Source organism: Drosophila nasuta, chromosome X, assembly GCF_023558535.2.
Source record: "Drosophila nasuta strain 15112-1781.00 chromosome X, ASM2355853v1, whole genome shotgun sequence".
Taxonomy (NCBI): domain Eukaryota; kingdom Metazoa; phylum Arthropoda; class Insecta; order Diptera; family Drosophilidae; genus Drosophila; species Drosophila nasuta.
Genome location: NC_083459.1, coordinates 30,338,010 through 30,352,953, shown reverse-complemented (window position 1 = coordinate 30,352,953; position 14,944 = coordinate 30,338,010). Strand labels below are relative to the sequence as shown.

The 14,944-nt window shown below is 35.5% G+C and overlaps 1 protein-coding gene across 3 annotated transcripts; it reads right to left on the bottom strand.

Annotated features, from left to right (window-relative positions):
* Positions 1–462: 462 nt before the first annotated feature.
* On the bottom strand, positions 463–14,732 carry LOC132795742 (innexin inx1). 3 transcript variants are annotated; one of them, XM_060806617.1, is made up of 7 exons: positions 14,629–14,732; positions 13,791–14,382; positions 6,734–7,169; positions 3,812–3,919; positions 2,238–2,393; positions 1,823–2,175; positions 463–1,064 (listed from the first exon to the last, which is right to left on the bottom strand). In XM_060806617.1, the coding sequence occupies exons 3-7, from the start codon at positions 6,980–6,982 to the stop codon at positions 842–844; spliced, it is 1,089 nt and encodes a 362-aa protein (XP_060662600.1). In that variant the 5' UTR covers positions 6,983–7,169; positions 13,791–14,382; positions 14,629–14,732; the 3' UTR covers positions 463–841. The 3 variants fall into 3 exon arrangements, with proteins under 3 accessions (XP_060662600.1, XP_060662602.1, XP_060662601.1); XM_060806619.1 differs by having other exon boundaries at positions 13,791–14,145; positions 14,629–14,715; XM_060806618.1 differs by having other exon boundaries at positions 13,791–14,194; positions 14,629–14,711.
* Between the last annotated feature and the right edge of the window lie 212 nt (positions 14,733–14,944).

The following is a 14,944-nucleotide window of genomic DNA, read 5'->3' as shown; positions in this document are numbered from 1 at the left end:
TATTTTCGCCAGTTTTATATATATATTTATTAATATATATATGTATATGAGTTTTTTTTTTATAGTTTATTTCATACGTATTTCACTTTTATAAAAAAAAACTTGCAATTGTCACCTAAAACTACACAATAAACTTAACATTTAATTCTCTCAGCTCCAAAAATGAAAAATGTTTGCCAGCAAATACGCTTCTTTATGTTAATTGTTAATTATAGTAGCATTATCGTTGTTGCTGGTTGTTAGCCAACTATTATGAAAGACTCAAAAGCAATATATTTATGTGTTTCAAATATTATGTCAAGTTTTGTTATTATTCAAAGCGTATTTTGTTGTCATTTGCTGGATTTTATTGCTGGCAGTTTGCAAGTTGCGCTTAATTTCATATGAATCAGATATATATATAGTGTTTAGAATTTCTTGGGCCGTTCTTCTGATAGTTATTATCGATTGTCTTTTCATTCATTCATGTTTGTTAATGCCTAATCAAAATACATGCTAATTATTAAATTAATTTTTTAAAAATAAGAAAAAAAAAATATATAATTTGAATTCGTTTTTCATTCAAGGGAAATCAATTGTTGTTGTTGTTGTTGTTGAAAATGATACCGAATTTGCGGTTGATTCGAGTTGTGATCATTGATTAAGAATTTAGGGAAATTAAAGTTTGCTTGGTTTTCAACTAATTGTCATGATTTGTGCTAAATAATAATAATAATAATTATGAATATAATCCGACGCGGGGAAAAAGGCATATTTCCCACTCCTCTCTCTCGCTCTCTCTCTCCCATTCTTTCTTTCTTTTTTTGTATTCTTTTCTTTTTTCGTTGCTGATTCGCTTCGATTACTTGGTGCGATCGTGCTTCGAGGGTTCCACCTGTTTGGCAAACTCGCTCATCACATCCTTGTAGATCACGGGATCCAGATTACGACCAAGCATATAGATGAGCCACCAGTCTCCAATGTCCAGTTTGCGGGACAGCGAGCGACAGATCTCCATCGGGATCATGCGATTGCGGGCGTTCAACAGACGTGGCCGGAACTTGGGCATAAAGATGATGCAGGCACTGTCGAGTGTAGAATTGTAGAAAAAGGAAGTTTTAATTATAAAGTCGCAAGAATTTTCTTCTTCAATTTCTGTTTGAAGTACTTAAAGTTATCCCAGCTTTAACTGATCAGTAAAAAGGAACTTGTGTGTATACACTTAGAGAAAGTTTTAGTTACTACTTGGTTTTCTATGACATAGTGTGGAGACTTGTGTAGACTTCGTTATGTTGTTTTCAAAGGAGCTTTCAATTAGCATTCGAATGCTTTCAACAAAGATAATAAGTATAGTTAACATAAATTTAGTTTGTGGAGACTTTGAAGAGTTGCTGATTAGCCTTTGGTCTCAGTGTTATTTTATGATTTTATCATATAAATATTCATTAAACAAATATAATTTCATGTGGAGACTTTGGAGAGTAGTGTAGACTTTATGTAAAACTGTTGTTTTATGATTTTATCATATAAATATTCATTAAACAAATATAATTCCATGTGGAGACTTTGGAGCGTAGTGTAGACTTTTTGTAAAACTGTTGTTTTATGATTTTATCATATAAATATTCATTAAACAAATGGAATTTGATGTGGAGACTTTGGAGAGTAGTGTAGACTTTTTGTCAAACTGTTGTTTTATGATTTTATCATATAAATATTCCTTAAACAAATGGAATTTCATGTGGAGACTTTGGAGAGTAGTGTAGACTTTTTGTAAAACAGATGTAGGAAGTAATTTGTGATTTACTAATTTAACCCCCATTCACCCAATTCGATTACTAACCGGAAAGCCATCAGTCCAATAAGCAGGACGAGCAGGATCCAATACCAGAACCAAATGAACACATACGTCTTCTCGTTCACAATGTTCAGCGGCAGAATACAGAGAGAGTCGTGCGTCTGAAGGGAGCCACCAGCACCATACTTGTGGAATATGCACTTGGTGACACGTGGAAAGACATAGACCATGGGATCCACACGCTGCTCCTGCGGCACATCTGAGAGGCCCATAATGTTGGTGCCATACGAGATGAATTCGCCGTCGAAGAAGCGATTCATCAGATACATTTGCACCACAATATTCACACAGCAGAGCACCTCACATGCCCAATAGCGAATGGCGTACAGTTTATGACGCTGCGAAAGAGAAAGAAACTCGATTAGGAATTAAAATTTCAGTCTAGATTTAAGGCACTTACCTTGACGTGCTTGATCAGATAGTCGAGCAGCGCATCGCGTTTGGCCTCCTTCTCCTCACGCGTACAGATCGTTATGTTCAATCCCATGACGATCATACGCATCAAACCGCCCTCGAATTTGTTCCACAGAAACTTGGGCGTGTAACAGGCCATGGCCTACGAGACGAAAGCAGAGAATTTCGAATTAAAAAATCAAATTTTAAGGTGCTTACAGCTAAGAGCTTTTGCGTTGAAAGCTGTTCCGTTTTAAGGAGTTTTGCGTTAGAGTTGATGTTTAATTAAGCTTTTGTATTGGATGATCGTCAATTTAATAAGCCTTTAAAGCGTTCGATTTAAGAAATTATCGTTTAAAGCTTTTGTTTTAAATACTACTTGATTTTAAGGAGCTTTAAACCGCAAAAGGTTCTGTCGGTTTCATTTGAGGTCTTTACATTATTCAAAGCTTTGAGTTTTTATTTCTGTCGGTTTAAATTATAGTTTTCATATTAACTTAAAGCTTTTCTACAATTGATGTTCGATTACTTAAATTTTAAATATATTCACTCCTTTCTTGATTAACTCCTTTAAATGATTAAAATTTTAAGCTCGAATTTTCCAACAAACTTATTTTATATTAAATGTTGAACGAACTTTATCGAAAGCTCATTAAAGTCGCTTTACTGCTTTGAAACAGCAACTACTTCTAAGTGAACTTGTCTTTCAACAGCTGTCATTAATCGAGAGCTTTTAGTCAGTTTTAAAGCTGCTTGAAGCGACATTTACGATTTATGGAAAGCTTTTAAGCTATTATTGCTCTTCAAAGTCACTTTACACCGCTGAAACGAGCAACTACTGCCTTCTAAGTGAACTTTGTTGCGACATTTTCAAGTGGCCAGCAGCAGCTGTCATTAATCGAGAGCTTTAAGGCAGCTTTAAAGCTGCTTGAAGCGCCACTCACGACTGTCGCTTAATGTTTAAAGCTGACATGCGTCTTCACCTGTTCTTGTTGTTGTTGCTGCTTTTTAGCAAGTCATTAAACATATGAATCTACGTTTTTTTTTTTGGTATTTCACAAGATGTGAACAAATTGTTGTCACTCTAGTTAGTTGTTGTTTTAGTGTTTAGCAGCTGTTGCTGTTTTGGCTTTGACTTGAGCGTTGCGCAACAGGCGCGCAATCATGCTTGATTGAGCATGCTTGCCAATACAATGACCCCTCACTCTTGCCCTCCCCCCCACCGCCCCACCGCGAGCAAAGCTGCCCCCGCTTCACTATGCTGTGGACATAACACGCATCGCATTCAATTAAGCCTCATTGAAGTAAAGCTCAAGAGTGTGTGAGAGACTATAAATATATATATGTATATAGTATATATATGTGTCTGAGCAGCTGCGTGTCAATTGAGACCACGAGCACAACAAAAAAAAGCGAGAAAAAAAAAACAATCGTGATCCCTTCGCTTTGCCAAGATTCTAGGCCTCATTTATGATCAATGCTTCAGCTGATTGGCATTCAATTGATTTGGACATTCCAATTAGTGCAAAAGATCAATGAGAAAATTGAAAGAGAGAAAGAGAGAGAGAGATGGAGACTCACCTGAAAGAAGAGCACAAAGCACACCCATTGATAGTAGGTGTAATATTTTCTGGCATCCTTGTCATTGAAATCGTTGGCAACGCCGGGATGCGCCACTTCGCGACCAACCTGCAATCAAATTAAATGAGTATAATTCAATTAAATGGAGCCTACATTTATTTATAGACTTTATTTTTTTTTTGCAATTGAGAGAGTGTGCTTTTTTTTTGTGTATTTCGCATAAAGAAACCGCATCAATAGAGCTTGTTAAGCTATTCAATGTTTTGAAGCAGCAATGAAAGCAGTAATGAGAACAGAAATACAACTGATAACAATAATGTATAAGCGGTGTCATTTCATTATTTTGATATGAAATCTAGAACACAACAATTGAGTTTTATTTTCTTTTGAAAAGTATTTTTTTGTAAGATATTTTACTTTTTCAAGCTTATAACAAACTGCTATTAAATGAGATGGAAAAAACAGATGAAAAATCGAATAAGAATTTGGTATCGATTGAAAATAATCTCTTAAAATTTGGTGCCAATTTAGTGAAAGGTATGTTTAATAAATCAATGCATATTAAAATAAGCTTTAAGCAGGTAGTAATTGCTACTAAAGATTGAAATCGTCAGTTTTTTTCAATCTCCTTTAGTAGCAATTACTACCTTCTTAAAGCTTATTTTAATATGCATTTAAGTCTAATGAGAATTTTTCCTATCGCTTGAAAATAATCTCTTGTTATGTTGTGCAAATTTATTGAAATTGTCAGTAAAGAATTTGTGGCATATTACATCTATTATTTATCAGGCAGTCTACTTGCTATTAAAAACTAATGAAAAGTCTGATGAAAAACTAGTGAGCAATTTCTTGTAGTTTTACGCATAATATCAAGTTTTGTTCGAATTATTAAAAATAAAAAAATGAATTAAGTAGTTTTTTCTCTTGATGGCTTTCATTTCATTATTCTGCGTCCTCTTATGACAAATAATGAAAAGTCTAATGAGAATGTATCGCTTGAAAATAGTCTCTTATTATGTTATGCAAATTTATTGAAAGTGTCAGTAAAGAAATAAATGCATATTACATCTATTATATACCAGGCAGTCTATTTGATAGTAACTAGAATTAGAACTAATGAAAAGTCTAATGAGAAACTAATGAACAATTTGGTTTAGTCTTTTTTGCTGCTGTTACGTTTAATATTGAGCGTTGTTGGAATTATTTAATATACAAAAGAACGCTTTTTTCTCTTGATGGCTTTCATTTCATTATTTTGCGTCCTCTTATGACAAATAATGAAAAGTCTAATGAGAATGTATCGCTTGAAACTAGTCTCTTATTATGTTATGCAACTTTATTGAAAGTGTCAGTAAAGAAATTATTGCAGTCTATTTGATAGTAACTAGAATTAGAACTAATGAAAAGTCTAATGAGAAACTAATGAACAATTTGGTTTAGTCTTTTTTGCTGCTGTACTGTATGTAAGTATAATATCAAGCACTGTTCGAATTATTTAATACAAAAAGGAACGCTTTTTTCTCTTAATGGCTTTCATTTCATTATTTTGCGTCCTCTTATGACAAATGCATTGTTGTAGCTGGCGTACTCTATATAAGGATATGCCAAGTGTCTTGTGAAGGTTCCACGAAATTGGCAAGGTTTCATCGTCTCGATGTCCACATCCACTTCCTGCCCCTGTTGAAATATGAGACAAGTCCGGGACCGGGACCGGGAATCGAGGACTTGAGGGGATTGGGATTGGGATCGTTCTCGTTGTCGTTGTTGTGGCTGTCGCGTCTGCGCTCCCGCGGGGTATTCAATTTTTGTTCGTGTGTCGTTGTTAATCGTTTTTCAGCTTCTCTGCAATTCTCCTTTGATTCCTTTTCTTGGCTGTCTTTGTTTTTTTTTTTTTTTTAGGTTTTTTGGTTTTAATTTTTGCGTTTGCGTTTTGGGTCACATGAGGAGCGCAATTTAAATCGGGATCCGAGCAACCGACAGCGTCCAACAACGCCCAGTTTATAATTGCTTTATAGCCGCAGCATAAATATGCACATATTTATGTATTGTCTGTTGCGTATACGATTTATAAAGCCATGTATTACATATCATACAAATGACGACGACGACGACGACAATGTACGTGATCAGACTACGTGAGTGCCTGACATGACAGACAGCATTCTCCATTCTCCATTCTTCACTCTTTATTCTCCACTGGGGGAAAAGAGTTATCGGGCAGCAAACGAAGCGAGGCATAAAATGCCTACGGCTGCTGGAGGTCTCTTTAGCATGTCTTTCGCAGCACTGTAAACATGTGTAGACTTTGTATGATTGTAATTACACTTCGGGGCGCTTTCTTCTCTCGTGTACTTGTAAGTGGAGACTTGTGTAGATTGCCATTACAGCATGTCAAGTCTGCCGCAAATGGAATGGAACACGATTTCAAATTTTACCAAGTGTGTTAAGCAATACAATGTATGCGGAGACTTGTGTAGACTTATGTATGATATATTTAATTATATTAAAAATATATTTTTTAAGCATATTACGAACATATTTTCCACTAAACTGCATATAATACGCACTAAATCAAAGTGGAGACTTGTGTAGACTTATGTGTGTATATTTAAATGTATTAAAAATACCTTTTTTTTTGCATATTACGAATACATTTTCCACTAAACTGCATACAATGAATACTAAAACAAAGTGTAGACTGGTGGAGACTTGTGGAGAGTTGCCTTTAAAGCCTAATTTAAATTAAGATTTGCATAAGTTTACAAATTCTAGTACCTAGTACCTCTCAATTACCTTTGGAGACTTTGTAGAATTCGAATATTCATATATTCTACATTTTGTAAAGTTAAATGTACATTTTGAGATTTGCAATGCGTATTTATATACTTCGTTTTCAAGCATTGTAGAGTTGTGGAGACTTACCTGTCGATTGAACGCATCGGGCATGGTGAAAGTGCTGTGAATCCAACAGAATGTGTTGACCACATGTGGCGGAATGCCATTCACAATGCAGCTGATCGGCTGACCAACATATTGGGTGGCCGTAATGATCAGACTGCAAGTTAGGAGCAGTACGGTGGTAAAGGAATTGTGGAGACGAAAGACGGCATTATCCGTTTGTATGTCCTGCCACTTTAGGTAGCTCTTCAGGCTACCCAATAGCTTATACATCTTGGCACAGTTGAAGTAACAGCGGTTAAAGGCTTCAGGAGTTTAGGATTCAATAGTTGAGGCGAGTATTAAACTGTGACAATGGTAGTGTTGTAAAACGTTGTATTGTATTGATTGGCGTTAAATTATTGCGCGTTTCTTTGTCTTTCGTTTGTTGTTGTTCAAGCGATGCATATCCAAATGACAACTGCAATGATAAGATCAAAATATGATGTTACAATTAATCAAGAAAAACTTAGTTTTGCAGTGTGAAGACTTGTGGAGACTTCCTTATGTTGCTTTAAAAAGAACTCCCAACTAGTTTATCACTTTCAACAATGATAATAAGTATAGTAAACATAAATTTAGTTTGTGGAGACTTTGGAGAGTTGCTGATTAGCCTTCTGTGACGCTGTTATTTTATGATTTTAGCGTATAAATTTACATTAAACAAATAAGCTTCCGTTTGGAGACTTTGGAGAGTAGTGTAGACTTTTGTAAAACTGTTATTTAATGATTTCAGCATTTAAAAATACATTAAACAAACAGAATTCAATGTGGAGACTTTGGAGAGTAGTGTAGACTTCTTGAAAAATAGATGTAGTAAGTAATTTTTGATTTTGTACACGTTTTCACAACACTCACAACACTTTGTTTTAATGTCATCAATTTGCGAACTGGAGAATTGCCTTGAGTTGTTCGTCGAGTGTAGTTATCTAAGTCTATGTATCTGCCTATCGTTTGCGTATCTTTCGGGGGCAGCACACTACATTTGCTTGATTGGAAAACGTGTCGGGCAACTGATTGAAGTCGGCCGAAAAATGTAAATTTCGTTTCGAGTGCGTTGTTTGTGCTCTCCGACGCTATCAAAAGTCAAACACGCGACTGGAGACTGGAGACATGACTACGACGCGGCTCGGTTGGGGGCATTATTATTCTCTCTTTCTTCTTTTCTTTTCTCTTGTTGGATGTGTGAGATTGAGCAGCAGCAGCAGCAGTCGAAGAAGAACAGTACAAGGCAAACATAAATCAACTAATAGAATCTGCAGACAGCTTCAATTTCAATTAAAGTCAATGCGAGCTGCACTGAGAAATTGATGCGCCACCCATTTAAATATCCAATTGCCATTTGCTCCACTTGCCAAATGCCACTCGCTGGCTCGAACCTAAAACACACACACTGAACCGAACCGAACCGAACCGAATCCAAGCATCGAGTAAAGCGCAACTCAAGCGAGGCAAGTTGAATGCACTCTCGATGCCACACCGATCTGTTGCTGCCTGTTGCACGTTTGACCCAAGCGCCACATTTGTACACATCACAATTGTGTTGCATTCAGAGTCAGAGTCAGCTTCAGCTTCACTAGCTACATTAGAATGCAATTAGTCTCCTGACATTTCATTATAATCAATCAAATATTTATATTTGCTTTCAATCAATTATTTCTATTTGCCAACTACTCGTCGACTTTATGTTGATTTTTGCTATTTTAAGCTCAGCTTTTCGAGTGTCGTTTGGAATGTCAAATAAGTTTTAAACACTCCTATATTATTTTTAGACAGTTATTAAGATTAAAGATCGAGATTCTCGAAGAAAACTTTATATAATAAAATTGTAAGAGTTGTAACCTAAATAGTTCTTGATTTGAGACTTTTTCGATCATTACAAAAATGTTGATATAAGATATAATCTTGATTCAACATTTTTACTTTTATGAGTACATTTTACTATAGTCTTTATACTTCATGAAGATGTTTTGTAAGCTTTACAATGTTAACTCAAATTCAAGATTTGTAACTCCATTTTAAAATGTTAACTAAGCCGAATAACTTTTGGAGATAGTCGAAAACTGCTCTTCAACTTTTAGCTTTCTCTGATGATGAACCCTTGTTTTACTTAACTTAAATTTAATTTATCTCAGTTTTAACTAGTATTAAGAATAATTAGCAAAGCAGATTAGCTGCAAATTAAAATAAAAGTCACCATGAGAATAATTACATTATAAAAGAATTTTAGGTTTCTTAAAAAAAATTCTTGGAACTACATTTTAAAGTCAGAGAGAAAGTTAAACGTTTTAACGTTGATTAAAATTAATTCTTAGAATTGGATTTCAAACTGAAGTAATTAAGATATTTGTTCTAGAGTTTAGAACGTAATTGAGAATAAACTTAAAGATAATGATTTCCTGGCAACGTTTCTCCCCAAAGTTCTTTCCTTGCACAATTTGACGTGTGAGTGACATGAATACCCGACATGAATACTCATAGTTGACCCCTAGTTGATAACCCACCCAAAAAAAAAGACCCTCTCCTGTTCCATTTTGTTGTTGCTGCTTATCCAGCGTTTTCCTGTTTTAGTTGTTGTTTTACTTTTTTGTTTTCGCTTAGATTTTCGCCACACGCTTCGCTGGCCACAACAAGGCAATAAAACTGCAGCCACAACAATTAACCGCAACAACAACAACATCAACAACCACAACAACATTAACAACAACAACAACTGCAGCTGCCACAACAGGCAAACAATGACCACGACAGCAACCACCGCCCCCCCTCCCCCCCCACTTCTGCTGCTGTCCTCCCCATAGTTGCACTCATTGCTAAGCTTTTCATTGCCAAGGCCATGGACAGCAGCCGTCGTCGTCGTCGTCGTCGTCGTTTTCGTTTCAGCAAATGTTATGTGCGAAAATTGCAATTTATATGCATAAATTGTGGAGGTGTTGGATGAGGAGACGACGACAACGACGAGGGGCAGAGAAGTGTTGTGGGGCAGATGTGCGATGTGCAGGTGTCGCGTTGCAAAGGTCGCCAAAAGTGCACCGAGCAAACGTATTAAATGCCTTTTACGTGTCTGTTTCGTTTTTATACCCGCTACCCATAGGGTAGAAGGGTATTATAACTTTGTGCCGACAGGAAATGTATGTAACAGGTAGAACGAGGCATCTCCGACCCTATATATATATATATATATATAAATATTCTTGATCAGCGTCAACAGCCGAGACGATCTAGCCATGTCCGTCTGTCCGTATGAAACACTGGATCTCAGAGACTATAAGAGATAGAGCTATAATTTTTTTTCGACAGCATTTGTTTCAAATTTTTGCCACGCCCACTTCCGCCCCCGCGAATAAAAAAAATCGAATAACAAGCGTAATTTTAAAGCTAGAATTGAATTTTGGTATATACAATAATAACTGTAGTATTTAAGATTCCTGAAAATTTGGTTGCGATCAGATACAAATTGTGGAAGTTATGAAATAAATTCCACATATGCCATTTAGTATATTTTTTAGTATTTTTGCAGTGCATTTGGTATATTTTGAGAATAATACCAGAAAATATATTGCTTTTACTCAAAATGGGTAGCGGGTATCTCACAGTCGAGTACACTCGACTGTAGCTTAGTTACTTGTTTATTTTGCAAATGATACCCATTAATTGACAGTCAAATGGGTAGCAACAATTCAAAATACACAAATCGTTATACCCGTTACACATAGGGTAGAAGGGTATTATAAGTTTGTGCCGCTAGGCAATTAATGTAGCAGTCAGACTCTATAAAGTATATATATTCTTCTTACGTACTACGAATCTTGGTTTCCCTATCTAAAAATCTGGTATATTTTGCACTCTATGGTATATTTTGGTACATTATCAATATACCAAATATAGCCCTTGGTATATTCTTAGTGTGATATATTAATTAAGTATATTTTAAACTTTATGCCGCACTGTTTTGCTTTCTATCGTATAATTTGAATGTAGTACTATACCAAAAAAAACGTTGGTATATTTTTAGTATTTCTGCTTTCTGTTTTGCTTTCATTCAAAATGGGTAGTAGGTATCTCACAGTTGATCACATTCGTTTCTTCAAACAAATTTTAGATACTAAATTCAATGTGGAAGTTAGGTGGAAAATAAGTTTAAGCTAAGTGACCATTAAACGAGGTATGCAAGTGCAGTATAACTACTCTCTATCGACAATTTACAGGGTATGCAAACGATGCACTGTTAATGGGGTTTCTCTAGAATATAGTTGTCTACTACAAAGTATGGTCCTCTAATTATAAATGATAATTGAAAGATACTTTACAATTAAATGGGCTTTAAAAAAGTGCAAAAATTTATTTCATATTTCCTATTTAAACAATATAAAATATGTAAAAATTGTAAGCAAAATAATAAATTTTAGATGTCGTTATTGACGCATTACTGCTTCTTAAATCATGATAAGTGTATATGCTTATTTTATAGATTATCTACTAGTTCCTCTCACTTTTGTAATTGCATTTTAATTGCTACATTTATCCAGTTTCCAGTTCCTAAGCCATAATACAAAATATGCTAATGTGAAACTTGGGAATAACTTCATATTCCCAGAATTTACTTTACATATAAGAGGTATCTACGATTACGTTAAATATGATATATTTGACACATTTGAAGAGAAGCTTCTAAACAATGACAACAACATTTGAATTATCATAATCAGAAGATAGATTCCATCAATTTACAGGGTATTTTAAAGTCTAATACATGACATTCTTCGCCAGCTTTACATTTAATTTGCTCTGCATGTGATGAGCAATCTCAAACTAATTAAGAACATGTCCATTTTAAGTGCTTTCGCATTTACAGGGTAGCGGTTAGTCATGCTTTTTTAATAATGTCTGAAGTCTCTTAAACTTGATTTTCATCAGTTGTTGTTGGGTTTTCTCGTAATGCAATTAGAATGTGTACAACTTTACACGTTTAACCTTAACATGAATACGAATAGACTCGAGTCATTCATTCAGTGAGTTATGCATTCAGTCACTCAGTCACTCAGTCAGTTATTCATTTTGCTTGTGACGTCACAAAACGTTGAAACAAATGAATTTGCTTAATTGCATTTGACAATTGCATTGTTTGCTGTTGTTGGTAAGCAGCTGTCCAAAAGTCGCCAGCCAAACCGGAAGTTCCTCCTCCCTCTACCTACCTACATACCTGAGCTACCTTTTCTCCTCTCCCTCTTCCTCTCCCTCTGCCACTCCATCGCTCACTCTTTTACTCTATCTCACACTCATCAGTCGGTCTCTACCATTCTCGCTTTGTTCAGCTACCTTCTATGACTCTGCTGCGCTGGCAGCTGGCACCAACTTCAATTATAGCCAACGAGGGTAGTCACAAGAGTACCTTAGAATACCGATTGGTCAATTTATTTTGATTGTTTATAATAATAAATTATGTTTTTAAATTAAATTAAAATGCGAATATGAAAAGTGATTTTTTATGCATTGAAATTTCTTATTGTTTGTGAAAGAATTATTAATGTAAAATTTTTGAATTTCAATTTTTTATGTAAATTACATATTTATTAAGGAATATATTTTTGATTTGCATTTAAAAAATTTTAATTAATAATACATTCGAAGTTATTAGAAAATGTGATGCTTAAATAAACATTTTTCATGTTTGCATTGAATAATTGGCATAAAAACGTATTTATTGCCCTTTGTCTTCACACTTCCATTAAACAAATGTAATTTAATGCGAAATTTGGCAAATAAAACTATATAATAAAGTGAGTATCAAACTTTGAAAGAATTATCACAACTTTTAAATGTTGTACATCTAAATCAAAAATCCGCAATACATAATTAGCATAAAAAGCAACAAAAACTGTCATCACACAAATTTAATTTAAAGATTAACTTGACAAACAAAACAATATAATAAAGTGAATATCAGACTATTAATCAGTGCATTAAACTTTAAAAGTTATTCCACCTCTTACTTTTCAATGCAAACTTGAAGTTTATCACCAATATAAATTAGTGATTAAAAACAAAATATAACTTAAAACCAATAATTTAATAATTCAAATTTATTTGCTTTATTTTTATTATCTGTAATATCAAATCTAAACTTGAATTCCCGTTTTCCATAGAGCTTTTATAAAGCAGTAAACTTAAACTCAACTTAAATCAACGTTTTCTTTATACAAACAAACCTGACTTTTATAAATCCGAACATAAGTCATCAACAAGTTTGTATTTGTTGTTGTACTGGGTCCGCAAATATGTTTTCAATTAGCAACAGCAAAAGGCAAAAATATGTATATTTGGTCACCCTTGAGTGGGAGTCTCTGTCTTTCTGCTGACGTCTCAAAGCGGCGGATGCTAATGCACTGACTAATTGCTGTGTTAGCGTCTACTCATCAAACCGCCCTCCGCCCCTTCCCTCACTCTCCATCTCTCTCCCTGTCTCCCTCTCTTACCCGGTGAAAATAACACAAAAAAAAAACCGCAAGTTGCGTGCACATAATCAGACAGTACGGGAAGCCGAACTCAAAACCGAAGTCACAGCTGAAGCTGCTGTCCGAAGCCAAAGCCGAAGCCGAAGCTCAATCGGGAGAGAAACGGGACAACAGACAAACACAAAACGTTTGCGTTTCCCGGTAGACAGACAGAGAACAATGCGTTGCGTTGTCTCTGTGCAGCTTCAATTGACCATTTCCGTTGGGTAGAGAATAAAGAGCGGAGTGGGGAGGGAAGAGCGAACATATGAGAACCATCTTTGGCTGCAGATGTTGAAATGAGTATTACAAACACAACACAAAAAAGAGATCTGAGTAAAAAGTAAAGATGGTTGTGGCAAAGCTTTCTAGTTGATCGTGCGATTCCAATTGGAATTTGGCATTGCACAACAACCGTGCTAATCTGTGTTTAGAGAGGCTTATCAGCATACAACTGCACTCCTCTTTCCCCTTTAAGCACCCACTTGCGACATTTGAAGAACTCGTAATAGAAGAAACAGTGTAAAAGGAATGTACATATGACTTACGACAATAACGAAATCCTCTGCGTTGGTCTCGCTCGCTCTTGTTGTTGTTGTTGTTGTTGTTCGTGTCACAGCAGCTGAAGCTGAACTTTCATTGTGTGCTTTGGCTGCTGCAAATCAGCTGCCAGGTGTGTGAGTATTGTTGTTGCTGTTGTTGTTGTTCACGAATTTGCATAAGCAGCGACGCGCACACACTCATACACACACACACACTCACGCATACAGGAACAGAACAGGTTCTCTCGCTGAGGGTTTTTTTTCTTCTTCTCTTGTTGTTGTTTCTTCTTCAGTTGCAGGGCTGCTGCGCGCCGTTTTATTTTTATTTTTTCTTTTCTTTATTCGCTTTATTTATTTTTGTCTTTTGAATTATTTGTATTTGAATTTTGTATTTGTATTTGTATTTCTTTCTTTTTTTTTTTGTATTTGTATTTGAATTGTGTTTTGTTGGAATTTTTGTCGATTATTGTTTACACGTAAAATATAAACGCAGTTGTTGTTGTTGTTATTGCTGCGTAAAACGCGCGCGTCGCGTTGCAATCGCTGCAGCCAAAGACGCGCAACTAAAACCCAAAATGAAAATCCAAAAACCGCGCAACTAAAAAACCAACAAAACAAAAAAAATGCAAATCAAAAAAAAAAATTGAAAACCAAAAAAAAAGCACCGCTCTTGTTATCGTTGTTGTTGTTTTTGTTGTTGTGTATCTCAAACTCAAACCGTCACCAAAGAAGCACACAAAGATATATATATGGATATATTTATATAGATGCGTATATATATATATATATATATCAAATAGTAGATGTTATATATACGTAAAACAGTAGGTAAGAAGAAATATACAAAGATTTGAGCTCGCTTTGACTGTGCGCTGCGGAATGGCTTTTGTAGTGAGCATAGCCCAGCACACGCTGCTGTCGCCGTTGTCGACTGTCGCTGCTTGCTTTTCGTTGTTCCGTTGCCGTTTCGTTTCGTCTTGTTTCCCGTGTTGCGCTCAAAAACGGTTTTCGAACTCAACTCAGCTTCAGTTTGCCATGCAAAGCCATTCTCTCATTCTTCTTTGCTTGCTCTCACTCTCTCACACTCTCACTCTCTCGGTGTGCGTGCGCGCTCGTCTCTGCACAGAGTCTGAGGCGCTGCCGTTGCTGCTGATTGTTGA